The sequence below is a fragment of the Andrena cerasifolii genome, chromosome 3 (genome assembly GCF_050908995.1).
Source record: "Andrena cerasifolii isolate SP2316 chromosome 3, iyAndCera1_principal, whole genome shotgun sequence".
Lineage (NCBI taxonomy): Eukaryota > Metazoa > Arthropoda > Insecta > Hymenoptera > Andrenidae > Andrena > Andrena cerasifolii.
In genome coordinates this window covers 3,968,054-3,989,836 of record NC_135120.1, presented here as the reverse complement: position 1 = coordinate 3,989,836, position 21,783 = coordinate 3,968,054, and the positions used below count along the sequence as shown (strand labels likewise).

At 37.1% G+C, this 21,783-nt stretch overlaps 2 protein-coding genes and 2 long non-coding RNA genes across 5 annotated transcripts in view; 1 reads left to right on the top strand and 3 right to left on the bottom strand.

Annotated features, from left to right (window-relative positions):
• Positions 1 to 8,614, bottom strand: part of Arv1 (ACAT-related protein required for viability 1) — a 30,948-nt gene extending 22,334 nt beyond the window's left edge. Inside the window, exon 1 of the mRNA XM_076808664.1 lies at positions 8,467 to 8,614. The gene's annotated coding sequence lies outside the window, so the exon portion shown is untranslated. The remainder of the gene's footprint in view (positions 1 to 8,466) is intronic.
• LOC143367067 (uncharacterized) overlaps positions 1 to 21,783 on the bottom strand; it is a 309,917-nt gene that overhangs the window by 163,473 nt on the left and 124,661 nt on the right. The gene's annotated exons all lie outside the window — the stretch shown is intronic.
• The window catches only part of LOC143367096 (uncharacterized), a 104,506-nt gene that overhangs the window by 57,258 nt on the left and 25,465 nt on the right, over positions 1 to 21,783 (bottom strand). The window lies entirely within an intron of this gene.
• LOC143367032 (aldo-keto reductase family 1 member A1) overlaps positions 1 to 21,783 on the top strand; it is a 28,731-nt gene that overhangs the window by 2,982 nt on the left and 3,966 nt on the right. For both annotated transcript variants that reach the window (XM_076808642.1, XM_076808643.1), the window contains exons 3-4: positions 12,631 to 12,801; positions 20,287 to 20,640. In XM_076808642.1, coding sequence (XP_076664757.1) covers positions 12,631 to 12,801; positions 20,287 to 20,640 — 525 coding nt within the window. The remainder of the gene's footprint in view (positions 1 to 12,630; positions 12,802 to 20,286; positions 20,641 to 21,783) is intronic.

The following is a 21,783-nucleotide window of genomic DNA, read 5'->3' as shown; positions in this document are numbered from 1 at the left end:
GTTGAGCGTGGATAATAGAAGCGGATGTGATACTTTTCTAAAATCCTCGATGTCTCGGATTTTCATAATATTGAAATATATGGTAGTCCATATGAAATTAGGGAGGGTTAAGTCCTCATTTTTGCAGATTCGAAATTGTTTAAAAAATACAAATCTTCAAAGTTACCTGCTTTTGGTGATTTTTACGAAACCCGCCTACAGAAATTAATTTTAATGGCCTAAATTATTGAAGGTATGGACTTGCGTCTTTGTTTTTAATCATGAAGGATGGATCTACGTGAATGAATTTAATCCATTGCTAATTTTGTCATATACAGTTAATCAAAAATCTAAAAATGACATTTTCAACAATATAATGCAATTACCATATGATAGACCTTAAAGCTCTATTTTACTAAATAATTGTCTTTCTTTTCTTCACTACACCCTGCATTGTTCTTAATTCATACAGCCTGACCGACTCATTGTTGCGTTAAAACATCACACCAGACTATTTTTGACAAATTCTGCTTGAAATGATATAAATCAATTTTTCACGAAATTTCCTTCATTATGGTCCGAATTACATCGTTCTTGGTGTTAGTTTCATCGGCGAAACATACGGAATCAATTGACGGAACTCTTGGACAATTCTGACTTTTTAATGGTATTCCAACCGTTTCGAGGGTCGAAACCCATAACATTCGGTGAAGCACTGTGGGGGTTGTCCTTACCACGGGGTACCAGGTGGCACCTCTTTGATAGGCGTCGCTAGAGAATCACCCTGTATTGGTAAATAGGATGACTCGGAGGGTTGAGCTGTATGTTCATTTAGCTAATCACACCAGCTTTACGACTGCGAAGTGGGTTAAGCTAAGCACAGAAATTGGCGAAGAAAGACACAATGGCACTTTCGACCCCTCCGTGTGCGTCATTCGTGCGCGCTCAGCCTGCTCAGCGTGTACGCATTCAGGTCTGGACCCGGCTTAATGTGTAACACATGTACATACTTTAAAAGTTAGCCCAACTTGATAAAGTGAGCAAAAAACAGACTTATAAATGTTAAAATATTATTACAACTTATGAACTACGCCTTTTAAAGTGAACATTGAACACTCTGGATTTTAGTGTTTCTAGCAACCTGCCGCAAGTATGGGGGGGGGGGGGGGTACAAACGATACATCATTGGAAACAATATCTGACTTGGCTACAATCTTTCCAACCTTTAACGTGTAATATTTTCAAAACCATTCAAACCACGAGACAAAAATTTCTTACACATTAGTTTATCAAAATCATGAAAAACTACTCTAAATTTGAAGAAAAACAGAGCATGTAGTGTCAAATATTTTTCTATTTAACGAAGAATGGCTTCAATGCCGACCAGAGAGTTAGTGAATATGTAATTTATAGGTTTGATTTAATATTATTTCTAAACGTCTCAATATCGTAAAAAGTATGAGCGTTTATATTTACAGCATACTTAAAAGCGTTTGTGTTCTGGAATTTAGTTCTTAAATTGTTAACCGCGAGGAGCAGGTGAATGCGTCATTTAAAAGTACTTAGTTACCTCTGCATTAGATAGTGGAAGTTAACTCGTCGCGATAAGACAATATAATTACGACATGCATTACAATAAGTAGCACTTTTATTTTTATTACGAAAAACCATACGTTTGATTTTGCCATGTAAAGAAACATATTCTATCGTTTATGACGAATATTATCACGTTTCGCCTTCCGCCGAGAAAACTAGCATATTTGACTACCTCGCCACGAAGAATAGCACATTTGGATTATACGGCAGAAACTAATACATTTCGGCGCGTGGTCAGTTTAGATTGTTGACGTACATTTTGCATCGAAGAATTCGCCTTTTGAAAATATTGTTTAATAAATAATAACACCATCTAATCCCCAAAAGGGAACACGGATATACTTCCGAATGGCCCGAATGGCCATTGGTGGGGAGGGGGTGTGGACCCTAAATCTAAAATTGTAGCTTCGGGAATTTATTAGTTTCCGAAATAATAATAACAAATTATTGTTAACTTTTTTTACAAATTATTTTTTTGAACTGCATATACGTAGCCCTAACGGGGTTTCGTCCTGCCTTCCCCCCAATTTGTCCTATGGACAGCTGGACGCGTTACTACAGCTGCAATTCAAAGCCAATTTTCTCGAAAATGAAGCGCGATTTTAAAAAATTGTATTCTATATTTTCGTCTTATTTTGGCCTGTAGAATCACCCCCTAGAATATTGCCTATCAATAAAGTAACAGTTATCCACCCTGTATAATAGGAGGGATCGCATCTCCAAGTTTTTGGTTCAAATCTCCAAACTTACATCGCTTTATGCGCCCCCCGCACTAATCTAGCCCCAACCAATACTAATATCCAGAACAAGTTGCAAAGTGGAATGCATAATGTCGGAATAAGTCGACAGAAATACTAAAAGTTTTTTATTAATATCTTGTAAACTAATAAATTCCGGAAGCAACAATTTTAGATTTAGGGTCCAAACACCCTCCCCACCTCTCCCCACAAATCTCGTGTCGATCGGCCACTGGGGCTATTCGGAACTACCGCCGGGAACACATACGAAAATTTTAATATACATAATTTAAGTACTGTATTTTAATGTTTAATAAATTGCCGGGTAATTATTTACAAAAGGGCAGTCCTCAAGGATTTCGATGGCCTTGGAATATGTTGGAACGTGTTAGTTTTCGTAGCGAACAATGAAACATACTATTCTTCATAGCCAACCATCCAAATGTGCTACTTTTCGTCGCTACAAGCGGAATATGCTACTTTTCGTGGTAAACCGCTCAAACGTGCTAGCTTTCGTAGCGAAACAGGGACGGGTCTAGAGGGGCGATAGCCCCCCCCCCCCCCCGCCAAAGAGTAATAAAATAAGAAAATATCACGACATTGTGTATTATTCTGTATAAATAATGGTAAACTTGCCGATGAACTGGGCCCTCGCTGATTTTGACGAGCTTCACATATGTTGCAAAACTCGACCTTTTGAGCAACTTTTTCCTTTGACAAAATTGGCGGTCGGCCTTAGTTTCTGATTCGCAGAAAAACTTTCTATATTATACAATCGTACTCTATGTATACGTGCACGCTCGCGACAGTGTGTGCAGCACCAAGCTGTCGGCGATTGTCTTCTATTTGTTAAACACTGCGCGGCAACCTGCAGCATGCGTATCTACCGGGTGCACGCGTGGTGTCGCAGCAAGAAAATGTTGCTGCGTTACTGTTTACAGATAAACTGGAAGCAGAGCGTCAGCACGGGACCGTCGCTCATCTACTGTTTCGGTAAACTTGTCGAAAAGCTACCTCCTCACCGATTTCAATGACCTTGACATATGTTGTCAAGGTCATCATTCTGAAGAACATTTCCCTTTAAACTTTTTGACGGTCGGCTTTGGTTTGCGAGATATTCGAAAGAAACTTTACTTACCACTAGAACTATCGACGGTTTTACAGCCGACGGTATTAGTATTGATTGGGGCTGGACCAGGGGGGGGGGCGCCCGTTCGCGGGCGCGTAAAGCATGATAGCGAACCAATGTATGTGTTAAACTCGGTAGTTCCAGTGTTAACTAAAGTGTTTTACGAATACCGCCTAAACTAAAGCCGACCGCCAAAAAGTTTAAAGAAAAATGTTCATATTCTAAAAAGTTTAAAGAAAAATGTTCATGTTCGTAAGCAAAGTTTCTTTCTTATATAATATGTAAAAGTACATAAGCACATTTTTTAACCTTCTTTTATTTACAAGATTTAAAATTTGCTTGTCATTTTTATTTTAATATCTCTATCTAACTCGAAGCTTTTAGCATATATATATATATACTAAAACTTCGAGTTAGATAGAGATATTAAAATAAAATATATATATATATATACACTAAAAGCTATACTAATATATATATATATATATACTCGAAGCTTTTAGTTTACCCGGTATATCCGTTGTCTGCCGGTCACCGCGGCATACATGGAGAAACAGTAGATGAGCGGCGGTCCCGTGCTGATGCATACGCTGCCACGGTGACGTACATATATAAGCAGAACTAAATGTAGTTGGAGCAACAGGTTTTCCTCAATATATCGGGAAGTAAGGTCGACCGCTAATAATGTCAAAGGAAAAAGTTGTTCAGAATGGCGACTTTGACAACATATGTAAAGCTCATCGAAATCGGTAAGGGCCCAGTTCATCCGTAAGTTTACCTAAATAATTAATGTGAATATTTATTATTATTTAGACTATAGTATCAGATAAAAATATTAAAATAAAAATGACAAGCAAATTTTAAATCTTGTAAATAAAAGAAGGTTAAAAAATGTGCTTATGTGCTTTTACATATTTCGCCCCCTCCAAGAAAGGTTCCTGAATCCGCCTCTGCAGCGAAAACCGAAACGTGCTACTTTTCGTAACGCACGTCGATTACACTCATATGAAGAAACAAAAGATTTCTTTTCTATTCATGATATGAAAAATATATATTTTCTCGATATTTCTTTGCTTCATTTTTGTTTACACTTATTTACTTTATGCCAAAATTATCATTTATTTAAATGTAATGATACCATATGTATAATTTAAATTTCGTCCACATTTAATATCTACTGCTATAACCTGAATCACTCCAAGTGAGATTACACTTTATTTACGTAAAAATAATAAAAAAAAACATTTTTCATCATTTAGTGACCTCAATGATAATATCACAACAATCTTATCATCAACCAGTTGACTATTTCCTATCTCAAAACTAATAAATCATGGAGGTAGTCTCATGTATTGTATTTTGTTTTAAACGGTATCACGTTTTTTTACTCAACTAATGATTTTTGCATTGCAATAGCAGACCATCTTATTTTCTACATTTTGTTTTGTTCAAATAAAGTATTTTGTTGTCCCCATTAAGATTCGTGTCTGTAATTGAATGATTATATTCGTATCAATAATAAATTACATCATATTTACATTTGTCGTGGATAAGTTAAATTGACTTTGGTCATTCTCAACTGTACAGAGTGTTCGACTATACTGATGATCACAATTTTAGGAGGTGGTTCTACAGGCCAAAATAAAGCGAAAATATACAATAAAATTTTTTGATATCGTCATTCGTTATCGGGATAAAAAAGTTTCAAAACAATTAAAACCGACTTCAAAAAGATTATCAAAATCGGTCCATATGCTGATGAGTTATGCGGGGACAAACATAAAAAAAATACATACTAGTCGAATCTATAACCTCCTCCCTTTTAAAATCGGTTAAAAATTGACTCCGAATTTCAGCTAAACACGCGTACACTACAGTATATGTATAACCAGGGTTGCCAGAACTTCGGCATTCAGCCGGAGTATCAGGTTTTGAACCGTTGCCTCCGGCCTCAGGCAGGCCCAATAAAAATTTCCGGCAGAATAGAGAATATTAGCGAATTTGGCAGGCACGCACTGGCACTGCACTGGTGTAGCATGCCATACAAAAATAAAAATATATTAAAATCTGTAACAAATTCTAATAAATATTCACAATACTTTTATTATTATTATTACTCCTTTATAAGAAGTCATTGGGCGAATTCCACTTACGCTCAAATCGCCCAAGAGTTTTTCATTAGGGTAGATTTCCTTATACGCGACTGGACGCATTGTCAAGAATTTAAGTCAATTTTCTCGAAAATGAAGCACAATATCAAAAAATTTTATACCTTTTTCTCGACTTATTTACTTGTTATAAGTCGAAAAGAAAGAGTAACTTTTTTCATATCGTGCTTCATTTTCGAGAAAATCGACTTTGAAATTCTTGACGTTGCCTTCAGGGAATTCTAGCTTATCGTGTATTGGACCTACCTTCAAAATGGTTGATGAAAATTTGTGAGATTGTTCTTTCTAATCTCCCTGATGTGCTCCAAAAATTTTAAACGGATTCTCTGAATGATTGCTGAGTTATAACGATTTTAATTTTCACTGATTTTACACGTACTCTTATGGAAAGAGACGACCTTTACAGATAAAACAGCTGAAAAAATATTGTAGAAATAGTACCAATGTTTTCAATTTTTTTTTACATGTAGTATACGGGTAGCTAAAAATATCTGCCAAATTTGAATTGTTTTTACTACACCATTTTAAAGAAATAAATTATAACTTGAGAAAATTGTGAATTCAGGGCATTTTCACTGCCAAAGGTTTAGCAAATAATGCTTGAGAAAGCATTTGTAATGTGAAAAATACATTCCTAGGAGTGAAAATAAGACTCCAACTGTCGTTCGAGTTCCTTACATCTAGATTTACTATGCGTAACACGAAGGTATTCAAGTATTTCAAGTTTCATATACTTTTGTCTAATATTGTACGTCCGATACATCCTTAATGAAAAGCACGGGCGACTTAGGCATAAGTGGAATTTACCCATTATAATGAATTTTAGATGCCTGTTTTCTTATTGGTCCTTTTTCTCCCCCCCCCCCCCCGCTCGATTGCAATCCTCAACGAAATTGAAATCTACGGCGGAAGATCAGGCCTGATCTGGCAACCCTGTATATAACTTTTAGGCACCTGAAGGGCACGTGGAAGTATATACAGAGAAACTGCCAAAGCATAGCGCGACGCGTTCTCCTTTATACATTTTCAATAAAAATTACTGTGCAAAAGGTTTTTAGTGATTAAAAGATAACCCAGTTAACAAAAGGAACTCTCTTATTTAAATACTGGAAAACTTATTTTTGAAGTTTAAATTCATACTAATTATATTTTTTGAAAACTAAAAATATATTACCAACAATTAGTTCCTGAAGTAATATTGCAGATAGAAGATTTCTGCACTGCATTATTACAATGAATAATATTTCAACCACCTCAAACCAACGATGCTATCGTTCACATTTATGTTAAATAATTCATCCTTTTCATCATAACACAAAACTTTCTCAAGCGGTAGTTGTTTACATATGTATAATAGAACTTTTAGAAGACATCTGTAACATATAATTTCAAAGCGTGTTTTAAACATGTATCGTAAAATACTATAGAGATCCTTATAAGGTAAGTACACAACTTTAATAAGCTATGAGTTTCAAGGTATGAAATTACAAATGTAAACAAAGTCACAAATAACTTAGAAACATTAAGTTAAGCATTTATTGAGATCTGAATGAAATTTTAAAACTGGAGTATACATATAAATCTAACTCTACATTTAAAAAAATATATGAAATAAGAAATATTTTTAGACCATCCCAAAAAAAAGAATGAGTCACTTTATTTATTCACAAAGGGAGAATATTGTATGTATTCCAATTCTTACACTGTATAAAGTTCAGAAAAAGCAGCTTAATGCATTCTGGGTTGATTTTATGCCTGTAGTTGAAAGTCAATGACATAATACCAGGTCTTTTTATGTTCGACGCTGACTAGCAGATGATTAAAACATGATCTTTTAAAATGAATTTTCTAATGTTTATTTTCGTTTTAGTGCAGAACCTTTTGGTGCCCAGCTTTAGGTTTTAGTTACCAAATGCGACAGTGATATCATTTATGATTTGGTAAAAAGTATATAGGGTATTTCCAAATTTAATGACGAATCTATAGCAATATATTGTATAAATAGAAATAACAAAAATTGTATAAATATCTTAATTAAAATACTACTAGAAAAACATCAAACATGAAGCAAAACATGGGCTTCCTGTTAGAATGAGTCAGCAACATTTATCTAATTTGTTTATTTCAGATGTGTTTACTATTTGAAATCATTAACAGTTTAGGTATATTTAAAATATAAATAGGTAGAGTTGGGACTAATTTTATAGTCTGCTGCCGTATAGCATAAATAGCTTATTGGCGCAACATCATCATAGAAAAAGTCTATTGAACTGAAATTAATCCAGTTTCGCACAAAATTCACAAACTGCTACATTTAAGCCCACAATTATATCAGCATTGCATTCGCAATAATGATCATCATTTTGAAACAAAAAATTCAATAATATGACTTTCTTCCTTCTCGTATAGTTTGTTACCAAAGTACTTTTTGATCATTTAATTTCCAATCACCCTAAATGTATTTAAAATTCATGATGAATACAACTTTTGACAAGAGTACTTATAGAAACAATAATTACAGTTCTGTGTATAAACATGTTGTGAACATAAGGTAATGCATGTATTCATATTTAATTTCACATATTAAGTGCATGAAATAATGTACTTGACATTTAAAAGTAAGGTTATAATTAATGTCACGTAACAGGTTTGTGCTTTCTTATAAGTATTTATTATTAATTACACGCTTTCCTTATACTACAGGAATACTTGTTGTTTTTAGCTTATATATAACATTCCATTTGATTTCTAACAAACTGTTTTTCCATTATTTATTATCAATTTTCAAAACATTTCATGTTATGAAGTTAACATTGATATTTTTTCGGCACCTGATATGTAAAAGAAATGTTAATACCTATTGATAGATTATTTTCTTCAGTACATTAAGGCATATCAATAATCACCAAAATCTTGACTGTTTTAATTATTTGTCGACATCCCACTTTCAAAAGGAAATATATATATACTACAATTTTTACGAAGTAGTTGCAGTTATTGTTGATCATACAACACGGTACTCAGGGGGGAGAAACTCCAGCAGAAGTTACGGATCCCTATTTTGGCGCCATCTAAATTAGTAGGGATTCTGCTTGGAACTAAAATTCAATATGGAGACCCAATGCCGGGAAAATTAAAATACGTTTAGAATCTGCGTTGATCTGCGTACTGCAATGTAGAATAAGAGGTACATTTGTTGACATGTTAAGAAGATTTGGGTACGAAATTGAGGTGATAGAGAAAAATATTTAATTACATTTGCAATAATTGAATGCAATTAAATATTTCTCATTCGCCTGCAGATTTTTTACCTAAACCTTCCCTACTTTTTAAATTATTATTGGCATAATTGGACACTATTTTGCCAACAATAATTGATAATGCCAACAAATGTATCTCTTACTCTACATTGTGTATAATATACTTAATTGTAAAAATACAAGTAGAGGTAAGGGATAGTTATTGGCACAGATTTTTCCTTTTAAAATGTTCCTTTTATTTATCTTATATCTAGTTAAATATAACATATAAAGTAAAATAGAACTATGAAAATTATTTATCTAGTTTTATCTATAATACTCAGTGTGCGTAATGGCTGCAAGCTTGCTTTGCTAAGTATGCTTGAGCTCTAGCACCCAAGTCATTACCTTTTAACTGTCTGTTAATATTACTACACCAACGTGTAACATCACCAATAAATTTGATGTCCTCTCCTTGCAAAACCAAAAATTAATTTTTGTATTTTTTGATAATATTTGACGAGTACGATCCAAAAATACAAGTTTTAAGTTTAGGAAATGACTTTTAATATTTTTTCTTCTGAATTTAGTAAATACAGTAAATTGAAAGTTTTTGATAATAGAATTTATAACGTTAAACTAAAAAAACATCACGAGTGTTCAAACAAACGGTTTCAATTCTAACCTCAAACCGTACATGAAACTTTCTTACTTGCCACTCTCTTTGCAGTTGCTATATTCTTTTGCACATTCATTTTAAGTTATTATATACTCTTATTTTTCTACTTCAGAATATCACTATAATCATGTAATAACGACTAAAAAGCATACTTATTACAGTCACTGATCTGCATATATTATATAGAGATCAGTGGTAGGGGTATTCGATTCCGATTCTATTCTTCAGAAAATCGATTCTTTTGGTTAAACGATCGATCTTTTGAATCGATTCTTTGGTATTCGATTTTCCCCAGAATTCTTTGATGTAAGAATCGACAATCGATTTTTTGCCATCTGGGGGAATTAATTGCCACTAGTGAAAGGACCAATCAAACTGCTTTTTGCGTAGGTTTTCCTGATCTTATACGTTTCCCGCCATTTACACACGATTCCCGCCAAATTTAAACAGGATTCGCGCCAAATTTATATAAACGATACTTATGTTCTGGATGATTCTGGACGGTTCTGGATCTTTCTTTACCATTCTTCCTTCCTTGTATATTTTCCAAAACCGGAAATATTTTAACTGATCACAGAAATAGTTTATCACCTGAACATTTACAGCAATTATTGTTTTTAAATTCCTTATCAATGAAAGAATGGCAATTACATGATGAATAAAATATTTAAAATGAATAGCAAAATATTTCTTCTATTCAATACAATGCCCTTCAACAACTATTCCAAATTGTTCCTTGTAAAAGTATTTTTTATATCGATTCTTTCAAAATTATTGAAATCCAACTTCTATGTATATGTATGGACTAATTTTGGAAAAAAAGTTTTATGGCGATTCTTTTCATCTCAATTCTTCCAGAATCGATTCTTTGGTTCAGATTTTTTAGAAGGATCGATTCTTATAATTCGATTTTGAATCGATTCAAGAATCGATTCTTTGAGGTGAATCGAACACCCCTAATCAGTGGTTTGAGCACGCTCTTCCTCTCTGTCTCGCAGGCACGGGATTGGTTGTCGGAATGCTCGCACGCTACACGCCCCTAGCGTTAAAATGAGAAAGAGAGTACCCAAAAGATACCTATCTCTTTCTACCGCCGTCTACATTTTCACCCATTGCATATTTCCTCCAGCTATACAGTATGTCCGCGGGAACACTGATAAACTGGATATCTCCTAACGTATTGGAGATAAAAAAAAATATTTATATGGAATTGCATGGTTGGAGGGGGCAATTTTATTAGCACAGACGATTTTTTCCTGCGATTATTATTTTAAAAGATACGATGGTCAAGTTCGGTTTCTTAAATGGAACTATTTTTTTTTAAAGATCACTTGATTGTGCGTTCCAAGACAAATTCAATAACCTATAATGTATAAACCTTATTTCCACTGGTTTTCGAGATAGTGCGCTTGGAAATTTACTGATTTTCAATGGAAGAAAACCCACTGGAATTGCAAGCACTGGGGGTGGTCTTGTTCGTGCCACGGGTGGCACGCGTTGGACATTGCTTGTTGAAACAGATGCCTACCTGCCAAAGGTCTATGCCACGAGTGGCAGGCCCAACGGCTGGGCAATACTTTTCCGTCACAAATGCAAGGTACACCGAAATGCTAGGTACAGGAAATGCGAAATAAAAGACTATTGGTGAAAATTGACTCATCTTTTTCTACTTCTCCTTGCGTACCAACTCTAAGTAAATTTTATGACGTTTTGAAACATTAACGGCACGCTTCTCGATACCGCAGATGTACCTAGCATTTGTGACGGAGAAGTATTGTCCAGCCGTTGGGCCTGCCACTCCTGGCGTAGATCTTTGGCAGGTAGGCATCTGTTTCAACAGGCAATGCTCAACGCGTGCCACCTGTGGCGTAGAGCTGTACGAGTACTTGAATATTCGGGTAGCTTGAAATCCGAACCAATCCGGGACTCGGTTTCCAAGCCGAGCCAGGTACCCGAAAGAACCGAGCGACTCGGATAGAACCAAGTACTTGAATGTTTTTCAAGCGACCCGAAAGAACCGGGCGGATTGGATGAAGCCGAGCGGCTCGGATAGAACCAAGTACTTGATGTTTTCCAAGCGGCCCGAAAGAAACCGGGCGGATTGGATAGAACGAAGAGGATTGAATTTTTCCAAGCGGCCCGAAAGAAATCGGGTGGCTTGGAAAGAAACGAGCGGTCCGCTCGACCTTCATTCGGACCGTTCGTTTCTTTCCAAGCCACTCGGTTTCTTAGGGCCCGCCCGCTTACTTTCCAAGCCGCCCGGTTTCTTTCGGGCCGCTTGGAAAAATTCAATCCGCTCGGTTCCATCCAATCCGCCCGGTTTCTTTCGGGCCGCTTGGAAAAATTTAATCCGCTCGGTTCCATTTAATCCGCCCGGTTTCTTTCGGGCCGCTTGGAAAAATTCAATCCGCTCGGTTCCATCCAATCCGCCCGGTTTCTTTCGGGCCGCTTGGAAAAATTCAATCCGCTCGGTTCCATCCAATCCGCCCGGTTTCTTTCGGACCGCTTGAAAAAAATTCAAGTACTTGGTTCTGACCGAGCCGCTCGGTTCTTTCGGGTACCCGGCTTGCTTTTTCCGGGTACTTGATCAGCTCTACTGTGGCGCGAACAAGACCACCCCCGGTGCTTGCTATTGCAGCGGGGTTCCTTCGAGTGAGAATCAGCAAATCTTCAAGCGCAATATCTCGAAAACCAGTGGAAATAAGGTGTATACATGATAGGTTATTGAATTTGTCTTGGAACGCACTATCAAGTGATCCCTAAAAGAAATAGTTCCACTTAAAAAATCGAACTTGACCATCGCATCTTTTAAAATAATAATCGTAGAAAAAATTTGTCTGCGCTAATAAAATTGCACCCTCGAACCTTGCAATTCCATATAAATCAGTTCAGTGTTCCCGCGGACACATTGTATATGCTCAAAGTGGGGGAAATATCGCCGTCCTACCACGATAACTCGTTACATCTTTTAATAATTATTATTGTTTGTGATTATCAAAGTTGCTTAATAATGATATATTCTGATGTTCTTTTTCAAAATTGAATCAGTTTCTAATGTTCAATTCAAACGGAAGGAAATATTACAAAAACTGTACTGTTTCAGGCTACTGACAGTGAAGAGTTGGAAAAAGCCTTGGACGTTGCATTGGAAACAGGATATAGACATATCGACACTGCACCGGTATATGAAAATGAGAAAATCATTGGTAAAGTTCTGAAGAAATGGTGTAATTCGGGGAGAATTAAACGATCTGATCTCTTCATCGTCACAAAGGTATCGTTAACGAATGTATAGGTACAAGCGAGACGCGGACCGCTTAGGTGTAGTCGAAAAGAGAAATCGAAGGGAAAGAAATCGTGGAATATGTTTGGTTACCAGCTACCCAATTTGATTTGGACGGTATCTCCTCTATTGGTTCTGATCGACGCTCGAAAGCGAAAAGTGTCTTTTACAGCGACACGCGTGAACCGTACACACGAGAAATAGTGAGATTCAACTTTCATCTAGCTCATTGTCAGTGTTTCTCAAAGTAAGTGCTACTAGGGCGACATTAAGCCTTAAGGAGGCGACATGGGGGTAATTAGGATTTTAAAAACATGAGACTGCACATGATAACCCAACAAAGTTCATTAAGTGTGAAAAAGTGTAAACGCTTCTGCAGATTTTCTGATATCAATAGAATGTTTTTTATATCAATTATGTCAATAATATTTGAAGTACTGCACCTTTGGAATGCTCGTAATAGTCGTAACTGTGTAAACGTTACGACATAACTGCGTAGAACGATTAAAATGAGACACCCTGTATATGGCAGGGCGCGGTTGGAATAATTTCACAAAATGAAGGCTTGAAAGAGTTTGCGAAACACTGATTACTCAATTTGCTTCCAATTCTGAACGTACCTTTAGATATAACACCTCGGACAGAAGTAGTGAAACGTGAAGAGGGGTCTGTCGGCCCAATAGAGGTCTTTTCGACACCGCTGGTTTCCCCACTTCTTTCTTTGGGCATGCGCCGTAGAAGTCTGTGCCCCGCTCGCGTTACCTATACATTCTTGTACTTGAATTTTTACCGTTTAATTATCATTTGAGATAAATTGTTAAATAAAGACTTTCAAATTGAAAATCATATATTAATTGGATCACTGTTTCTATAAATATTTTCTAAATAAAGTATACATATTTTACAATCTCAAAAAAAAGAATCAATGTAATACTTTACACGATTTGTCTATAGCATATATGTATATTAAATATTTGAAATTGTCATTTATGAACATGTTCTGTTTGTAAATTTAAATGGGTTTACGTAAGTCAGGTTTGGGAATTAACTGCTCTTTTCGGCCGATTTTCAGAAGCAACGTCCTCTTTCTCCCGCCGCGAGTTTTGGCCCCCACGACGCCCGTTATGCTCGAGCCACCTGAGGTGCGCACCATGTAAACCGTGCGTGGCGCGTTGACAAAAATAAAACGCATCGATAATAGTAGCGCTTGGGACGATGAGGAAATCTATTGATACGAGTGTCGCTCCAATGCGCGCCGTTCATATGGTACACGCCTGAGGTGACTCGAGCATTACGCCTGCCGGGGGGGGGGGGGGGGCAAGACGCGTGGCGAAAGGAAGAAGGCGTTGCTTCTGAAAATCGGCCGAAAAGAACAGTTTGATTCCCAAGCCTGACGAGCGGCAGCATTTCTGGTGGGTCCCAGAGCCACACAGGAGCCGATGATACCACGGAAGTATCCCTAGGCTTAAATAACTCTCACTCATGGGGGTCCCGGGGAGCCAAATTTTGTAGCCCCCTTTACATCATTTCGGGGCTTCATGCTTACTATCAGTGAAGAATCTGTGGTTTCTACACTTACGGATTGCTCCACCACGGACCGCGGCTCCCGGATGCGTGGCTTCTGGTTCCCAATAGCTATGCGGCTCTGACCTCCCAAAAGAGGGGCTCCTGGAGCCGCGAGCCGATCGAGCCTGCTACAAATGATTAAAAAATGAGAATTATACATTTCATGAAATCCGAAAAATAATAGATTAATTATTGTATCATTATATTTTAAATTTATAAACTTATTGCGTAATAAATTGCTAAAGACAGTAATTGTCTATGCCGATACGAGACCAAATGAGGGCGAAGAAATGCCCCCTGGCGGGGGAAGGGTCATCGGGAGGGCGTTGGAGAGAGGGGTGTACTCGAGGGGGATGTAGTGCTATACTGCTGGACATTATTTTTTACGTGTGAAGTAAATAACGTATAATCTGATACATAGATGGCATTTTTTAAAATTATTTATCAATTATTAGTTAGAAGAAGATGGCGTATTGTTTCAAAATTTAGAATTAGTAAACAAGTCGCTATTCAAAGCGACAAATTTTATCGTAAAAAATGTGTCGCAATAAATTAGTCCCCGTTAAAAGTTTTCTAAAGTTGTATGTAAATTTCGTGTATTCAAACTGCTCCTTGCTTGATTTTTAAGAAGATTGTATATGCCCTTTCTCGGCCAAAGCTAGTGTCGAGCAGTATAGATGGCGTTGCATGTCATTCGTGTGGTGGTGGGAGTAATTTCAGATGACACTGCGAGCGCAAGAGTTGGTGGTGGGGGGTAAGAAGTGCCAACTGTTATCGCGCAAATTCCCTAAGCTCTATGTACTAGCGCCATCTGTCGATGTAAATTCCCTAGGTTTGACGCAACCACCCTGCAATTGAAGTAACAATCCCCGGTATCAGTGTAAAATCCCTCTGCGCATGGAAATAAAAGTCCCTAGAACAGCGGAGAACCCCTAGGATCCGTGTATTAGTGAGATCTGTTATCCAACAGCGTAGATGCTATCCAATGCGTAGAGTACTTGGAAGACGAGAACAACGGAGTCGTGAAGATCGAGTTCGTCGGGCTGAGATCGAAGATGTATGCGAGTCGAGTGTATAATGCGAAAGTGGCAGCTGCAACGTTCGAGACGAAGAAGATAAAAGGCGTGAGGAAACACGTGGTTTGAACAATATACGGTTCAAAGATTACGTTCGTTGTCTGCGCGATAACACGGAGAAAACGATTCGGCAGAGTCATATTTGATCGAAATTGCACCACGTGTTTTCCGTGAGCGTGAAAAAGACTGCTCTCCGTTTGTTCGTCGATAAACGATATGTCTTGGCCGATCGGGTCAGCACCTTTTCGTGTGGCTACTACCAAATATCCGAGACGTGACGTAATCATGACCAGGGCCGGCGCGAGGATGGTTGGCACCCTTATGCAAGAAAATTTTTGGCGCCTCGAAATTTTTGCACCTGTTTTCTATTTAATATGTTTTGTCTTTACGAGGTACAATAAAAAAAATACATTTATATTTTGTTTACGTGGGAGTTGGAAGTGAGAGCTATCTTGTTAGCAGACCAACAAACAGTTTACTTGTCTAAATATACGTACAATTCAAAAGTTCAAGCTGGTTGAAATCTTTTAAAATTCCCGCACTACTTCGCGAGCTGAGTGCGTTAGCGCTTCACGGGCACGAATCAACGCTATCATGTTAAAACACCATTAAATCGCGCAACAATACTATCAAGCGGCAGGGTAGTGGTAAGCCCATGCCTCTACGTGTAACTACACAATGAAATCGTTTTGAAATTTTTAACAGTTTTTCCTCGCCAAGCGGTTCGTTTGCGACATATTACTTCTTTCAAACTTTTCCCCTTCTTAACGCGCAGAGTACGTTGACGTAAATAAATCTTAACATTAATTTCTAATGTTATAAACAATTTTGGAGACACGTTTTTTAATAAATGTCCACCGATCCAGTGGTGTAGATTCACCCCTAAGAGCCACGACCAATAATTGTTTTACACACTGTACGTACTATACACACACATACATGCAGATGTACTATTACTGCACAGAAAGAAGGCCCCTGGCAGGCGGTGCAGTCCGCCGCTAGCTCCGCCTGAACCCTGTCTGTGTGCATAGCAGTAAGTAGATTTGGCCGGTTCCGCTAATAACAAAAATACGTGTGCCCTGTCTTTAGGAGTACTATGCAGTCTTTCCTGTCTAAAGTGAAGCATTTCTGTTTCAATTAATTACAAAGAAACAAATTGAAACTGAGACTTGTTCTTTGCATGAACTTTATTAACATCATAAGCTTTAAAAAACTTATTTGTTGAGTCAAAAATATGCATTATATATGACGCTAAAGATGAATCATTAAAGAGGCTTTTTTAAAAAGAAGTTACTTACTTTTGTTTTGCAGTGATAAATTAAAAATGGAGGATCCAATCTAATAAGAGTTCTAATAAATAAATGTTCCAATAAATAAGAGTTTTCATTAACTTCAATTTAGGCCTGGTCCGAAACTACACATTTTGTGAAGATGCTGGAATTTGTTTTGAATCGATTGGAACCTCCAGTTTTGAGTTATCACTACAAAACAAAAGAAACTTTTTTTAAAAAGCCTCTTTAAGGATTCATCTGGAGCGTCATATATAATGCATATTTTTGACTAAACAAACTATTTTTTTAAAGCTTATGATGTTACTAAACTTCATACCATAGAGCAAGTCTCAGTTTCAATTTGTTTCTTTGTAATTAATTCAAACAGAAATGCTTCATTTTAGACAAGAATGACTGTACCCTTATGAGTGTGCCCAACTAGGTGACAAAAACCAATCGTCACTATCGCACTCATCACATGCAACATGTTGCCTTGCATTGCCTCAGTGTAATCCTACCTTAAGGAAGTTACGTCAACCCTAGAGAATTTACGTTGACAGTTGACGCTAGTACATCGACCCCAGGGAATTTGCGCGATAACAGTTGGCACGCCTTACACCGCATTACCAACTCGTACGCTCGCAGTGCCATCTAAAATTCCCTCCAGCAACACGATAAGTCTGGACACCTGTGTTGACGTGACACTAGTATATCTTTATGTCTATCACAATACAATACTTCTTCACTGAAAGCTCAGTTTGGCCTACTTGTTGAATGCTTTTCTCTATCCTCATCACTTCTCACTCACTCTTGTCCTGCGAAAGCGAGAGGGAGTTTGAACAAGAGCGAGTCAGATGGACTGAAAGAAAGCAAAGGACGGTACGAGAGAGACGACTCGTTGAAACTTTTTCATACTCTGTCTTTCGGGCATCTGATACTCCATCTTTGTGTGCGGGTCAGGCGGACGCTCGGAATAGTACCCCCCCTCTACGTTGAATGCTCAGCGTCGGTCCCGAGCCGCGAGCTTTCAGCGAAGAAATACTGTACTATTTACATATTTAAACAATATATAACGTATAAAAATAGCGAGTCGCTAACGTGCGTGTCTTAATCGCTGCACACAGTCTCTAACGAGATGATCGATCCCCATTTTCTTTCTGGGCCGCGCGCCTTAAGCCTCGCCCCAATGCATACTACGAGCTTTTTTAAATCCGCCTGATTGGCGAATCAACCACGAAGCTCACCACGTGATAATGACATGCAGCGCCATCGAGGATTCCACCATCCCACTATACCCCCTCTTCTTCGAACTCCCGACACACTCCTCGTCCGCCAGCGCGGGCACCATGTCGCCCGCATTCGGTCTCGTATCGGCATAGGAAGGTATTAATAATTACATAAACAGATTTGTCTCGGAAATAGGTTAGTTCGGGTCTGAACATTCTTTCGAAACGGAATTTTTTCGACTTGCCTTTATAGAGGTACCCGCGTAATTGAAAGGTTGCAGATTCTTGCCCGTGCCAATCAGAGATGTTCAGTAACTAAATTCATACCTACAATTTCACGCTTCACTAAGTTTTATGGCTTTCACTGATCGAGATTAGGGGATGGGGACAACAAGGATAGCACTAGCCAGAAGTGAAAAATCTTAAGAACTGTATTTCTCATCAGATCTGAATTTTAGGAAAGTGACACCAATCGATACATCGTGTATTCGCGATCAATAGCCACCAAATACCATGTAAATCGGACTACAATTAACGAAATTACATAAAGAATTAATTTGCAGAATTTAAAATCATCTTCGGTAAAAATATTCAGATTTACACGGTATTTTGTGGCTTTTAATCGGGAGAATGCTGGGAATCCATTGCTATCAGTTTCATATCGGTGCGATGAAAAATAAAGTATTTTATTATTTGAAAAATCGCCCGAGCGACCTTAGGCACGGTGCGTCACCTTTTGATCTTTGCCTAGCGCCGACGTCTAGTCGCACGTGTGCCTAGGGTTGCTGGGGCGATGTATCATCAATTTTACATAAACTCAACATCTTTATTTGTCATCCTATCTGTAGGAAAGTAGCTCTAATGGATTCTTAGCATTCTCCCGATTAAAAGATGCCACGTACCATGTAAATCGAATTATTCTTAACGAACTTGGTTTTAAATTCTCCAAATTAACCTTTTATGTAATTTCGTTAATAATACCCCGAAGTATATCGTGTTTTGCATTATTTTTATTAGGAAAACACTAGGAATCGATTGGTGTCACTTTCGTGAAGACTTTTCATTTAATGCCTAGTGCAAAATTGTATTCCCGGGCTCCTATTCTCGAGAGCTCAGTGCTCGGTTGGGAAGGTTCTCACGTAAACGGTGGCAGTGGGTATGATTTTGTATTAACCTGACCGGGGTAAATTTAACACGCTAGTCGGGCCGAACTGTAGTTCGGTACATTTGGATAGTGGAATGCTTTATTTAACAGCGGCTGTGGCAAGCAGACAAGACCTACAAATTTTGTCCCGGATTCATATCCTGTCGCGGAAACATTTTTTCAGAAGACCAATTGCGCCTAGTGCTGCAATTATAGATATGTGGATTTTGTTCTGCAATTTTTCCTGAATTATTTATGTACTTATGGTTAATAATACAGTTTCGTGGCGAATGTAAAAATATATAATTTGAAGTATATGTGTAAGCAATACAGTTGTAGTCTGTACCTGTACATACAATTGGATGAAACTTATCATACAAATAATTAAGTGAAACATAAATGTATACTACATCACGAACATCTCGCAAAAGAAGGCTGCTTGCGTGAACAGTAGGTATCAAATTACAAAAAACTTCTGCACATTACTTATACTTTTATCTTCAGCTAATGTAGTGAATGAAATATTTTCTACTAAAAATTATGAATAAACGTGTTTCGAAAATAAATATATTTTCAGTAACAAAATTAATATCAAAACGATCTGTACGATTTTTTTGCACCGTTACACGTTTCCTTTTTAAAAGACAATTATTACAGACAGTACCTTATTTTTCTACCTGAGATTTTGTATGGCTTGGAGGTGTTAGACACGCCCACCATAAAACTGTTTTATTAATAATAAGTAAATAAATAGTTCAAGAAAAATTGCATGAAATAATCCATATTTCCATAATTGTTTTTCTGAGAAAGAGTTCCCGCGACGGGTTCAAAACTCGGAACAACACTTTCAAGGCCCCTACGCTTGCCGCTACGCCACAGCCGCTGCTGAATCAAACGTTCCACTACCCAAACATACCTGATTATGTGCTGTTTTTCCAAATATTACACGTACACCTTTCAGAACTGGCTGAATATCTGCATCTACATTTACGGCTATGCTTATTGTAGATATAAACTCTCGCTCATTCGCAGTCTGTGTCTCATTTGCCGTGGCAATAACAAAATAAGTGGATAGGATAGCGACCACTATACTTCGAGTAAAAAATTCTATCCTTAATTCGAGACACGTCTGTAGATTGTAAAACCATGTTAAAATTTGAAAGCCGTGTCATTTTTAAAAACAATGTTTATAGCTTCCTCCAACGGGAAACAGGCCAGAAGGTGTCGAGAAATGGATTAAAAAGTCTTTAGAGGATCTTCAGTTAGAGTATTTGGATCTCTATTTAATTCACACTCCATTCGGTTTCAAAGAAGTTGGAGAAGATTTACACCCGACTGATGAAAATGGAGAAATTATAATTGATCAAAGCACCAATCATAGAGAAGTGTGGGCTGCAATGGAAAAACAAGTGGAGTTGGGTCGAACAAGAATGATTGGTTTATCAAATTTTAATATACATCAAATTGCGGAAGTTCTGAAATATGCAACGATGAAGATTTCAGTATTGCAAATTGAGTTGCATGTTTACTTCCAACAAAATGAATTAGTAAGGCATTTTCTTTTTCAATGGATAATAATTATACAGGTTATAATATTAATAAAACTATTAGTTTCAATAGAAATTTTTATTTGTTCACTCTTTTACGATGTAACATGGATGTTAGTAAGTATTTGTCGCTAGGATATGCAACACAGTTAGGGAACAGTTGTTATTTTGGAATTAATAGAATGTTTACAATCAGCATGTGTTTAAGAGCAATATACTACATTTGGGACATAATATGATAGTTTATTGCTCGAATTATACAATTTTTACTTATCTTGGCCATGTTCTTGCTCTGGAAAGGGGGAACCCCAATCGATGAGCGCAAGTTCATATGAAAATTTGTCAGTGTTTTTTTTTCGGAAACTAAGCAGAGCATCCATTTATAATATCGTAAAAGTACCGTTTCGTCCAAATCGATACTCTTTTTCAAACTGCCGCCATTTTGTGAATTTCGCAAGGTTTCAACAAATCTTTTGGGTTTTTTGTTTCTGATAAATGAAACAGACACTATGCTGCATGCTGAACAGCAACTTTTGATACGGATCTTCTGACAATTGTACAAATAATTCTTTGAATTAATATTTTTTTGCTCACTAATGGTTTTTTCTTTTGTTCATAAGTGTAAAAAATACCTTTGAAATTTTAAATGGATCCTCTGTTTAGTTTTCGAAAAAAAAACACGTCACAGGTCATGCGAACATATTACATTATTACATACGGACGCAGGTTTTATCGGCTACGATATTATAGTACCTAATAAAAATATAATTCATTTAAAAAAGTGTGGGTGACCTTGAAATCTCAGAGGATATGACCCTGAGAAAACAATCTTCTTTGTCATAATATTCAACCTTTAGAAAAGAACACTTTCTTATTTGTACATTTTTTTTATTGTAGGAATCGTACGAGAGTAACTAGACGTCGCATGTAACAATAACAATTTATTATATTCTCCACTAGTACTAGCCGGGGTGAGACACTCAAAGGCAGTAGGGGCGGTATTCATAAACGTTTCTTAAGTAAATGCTTAAGATCATCTTCTGGAAGACGATCCTATTTCACGTAAGACATCAGGAATTCATAGACATGGCTTAAGATGATCTTAAGCATCTATTTAGAATAAGCAATTGCTTATATGTAATA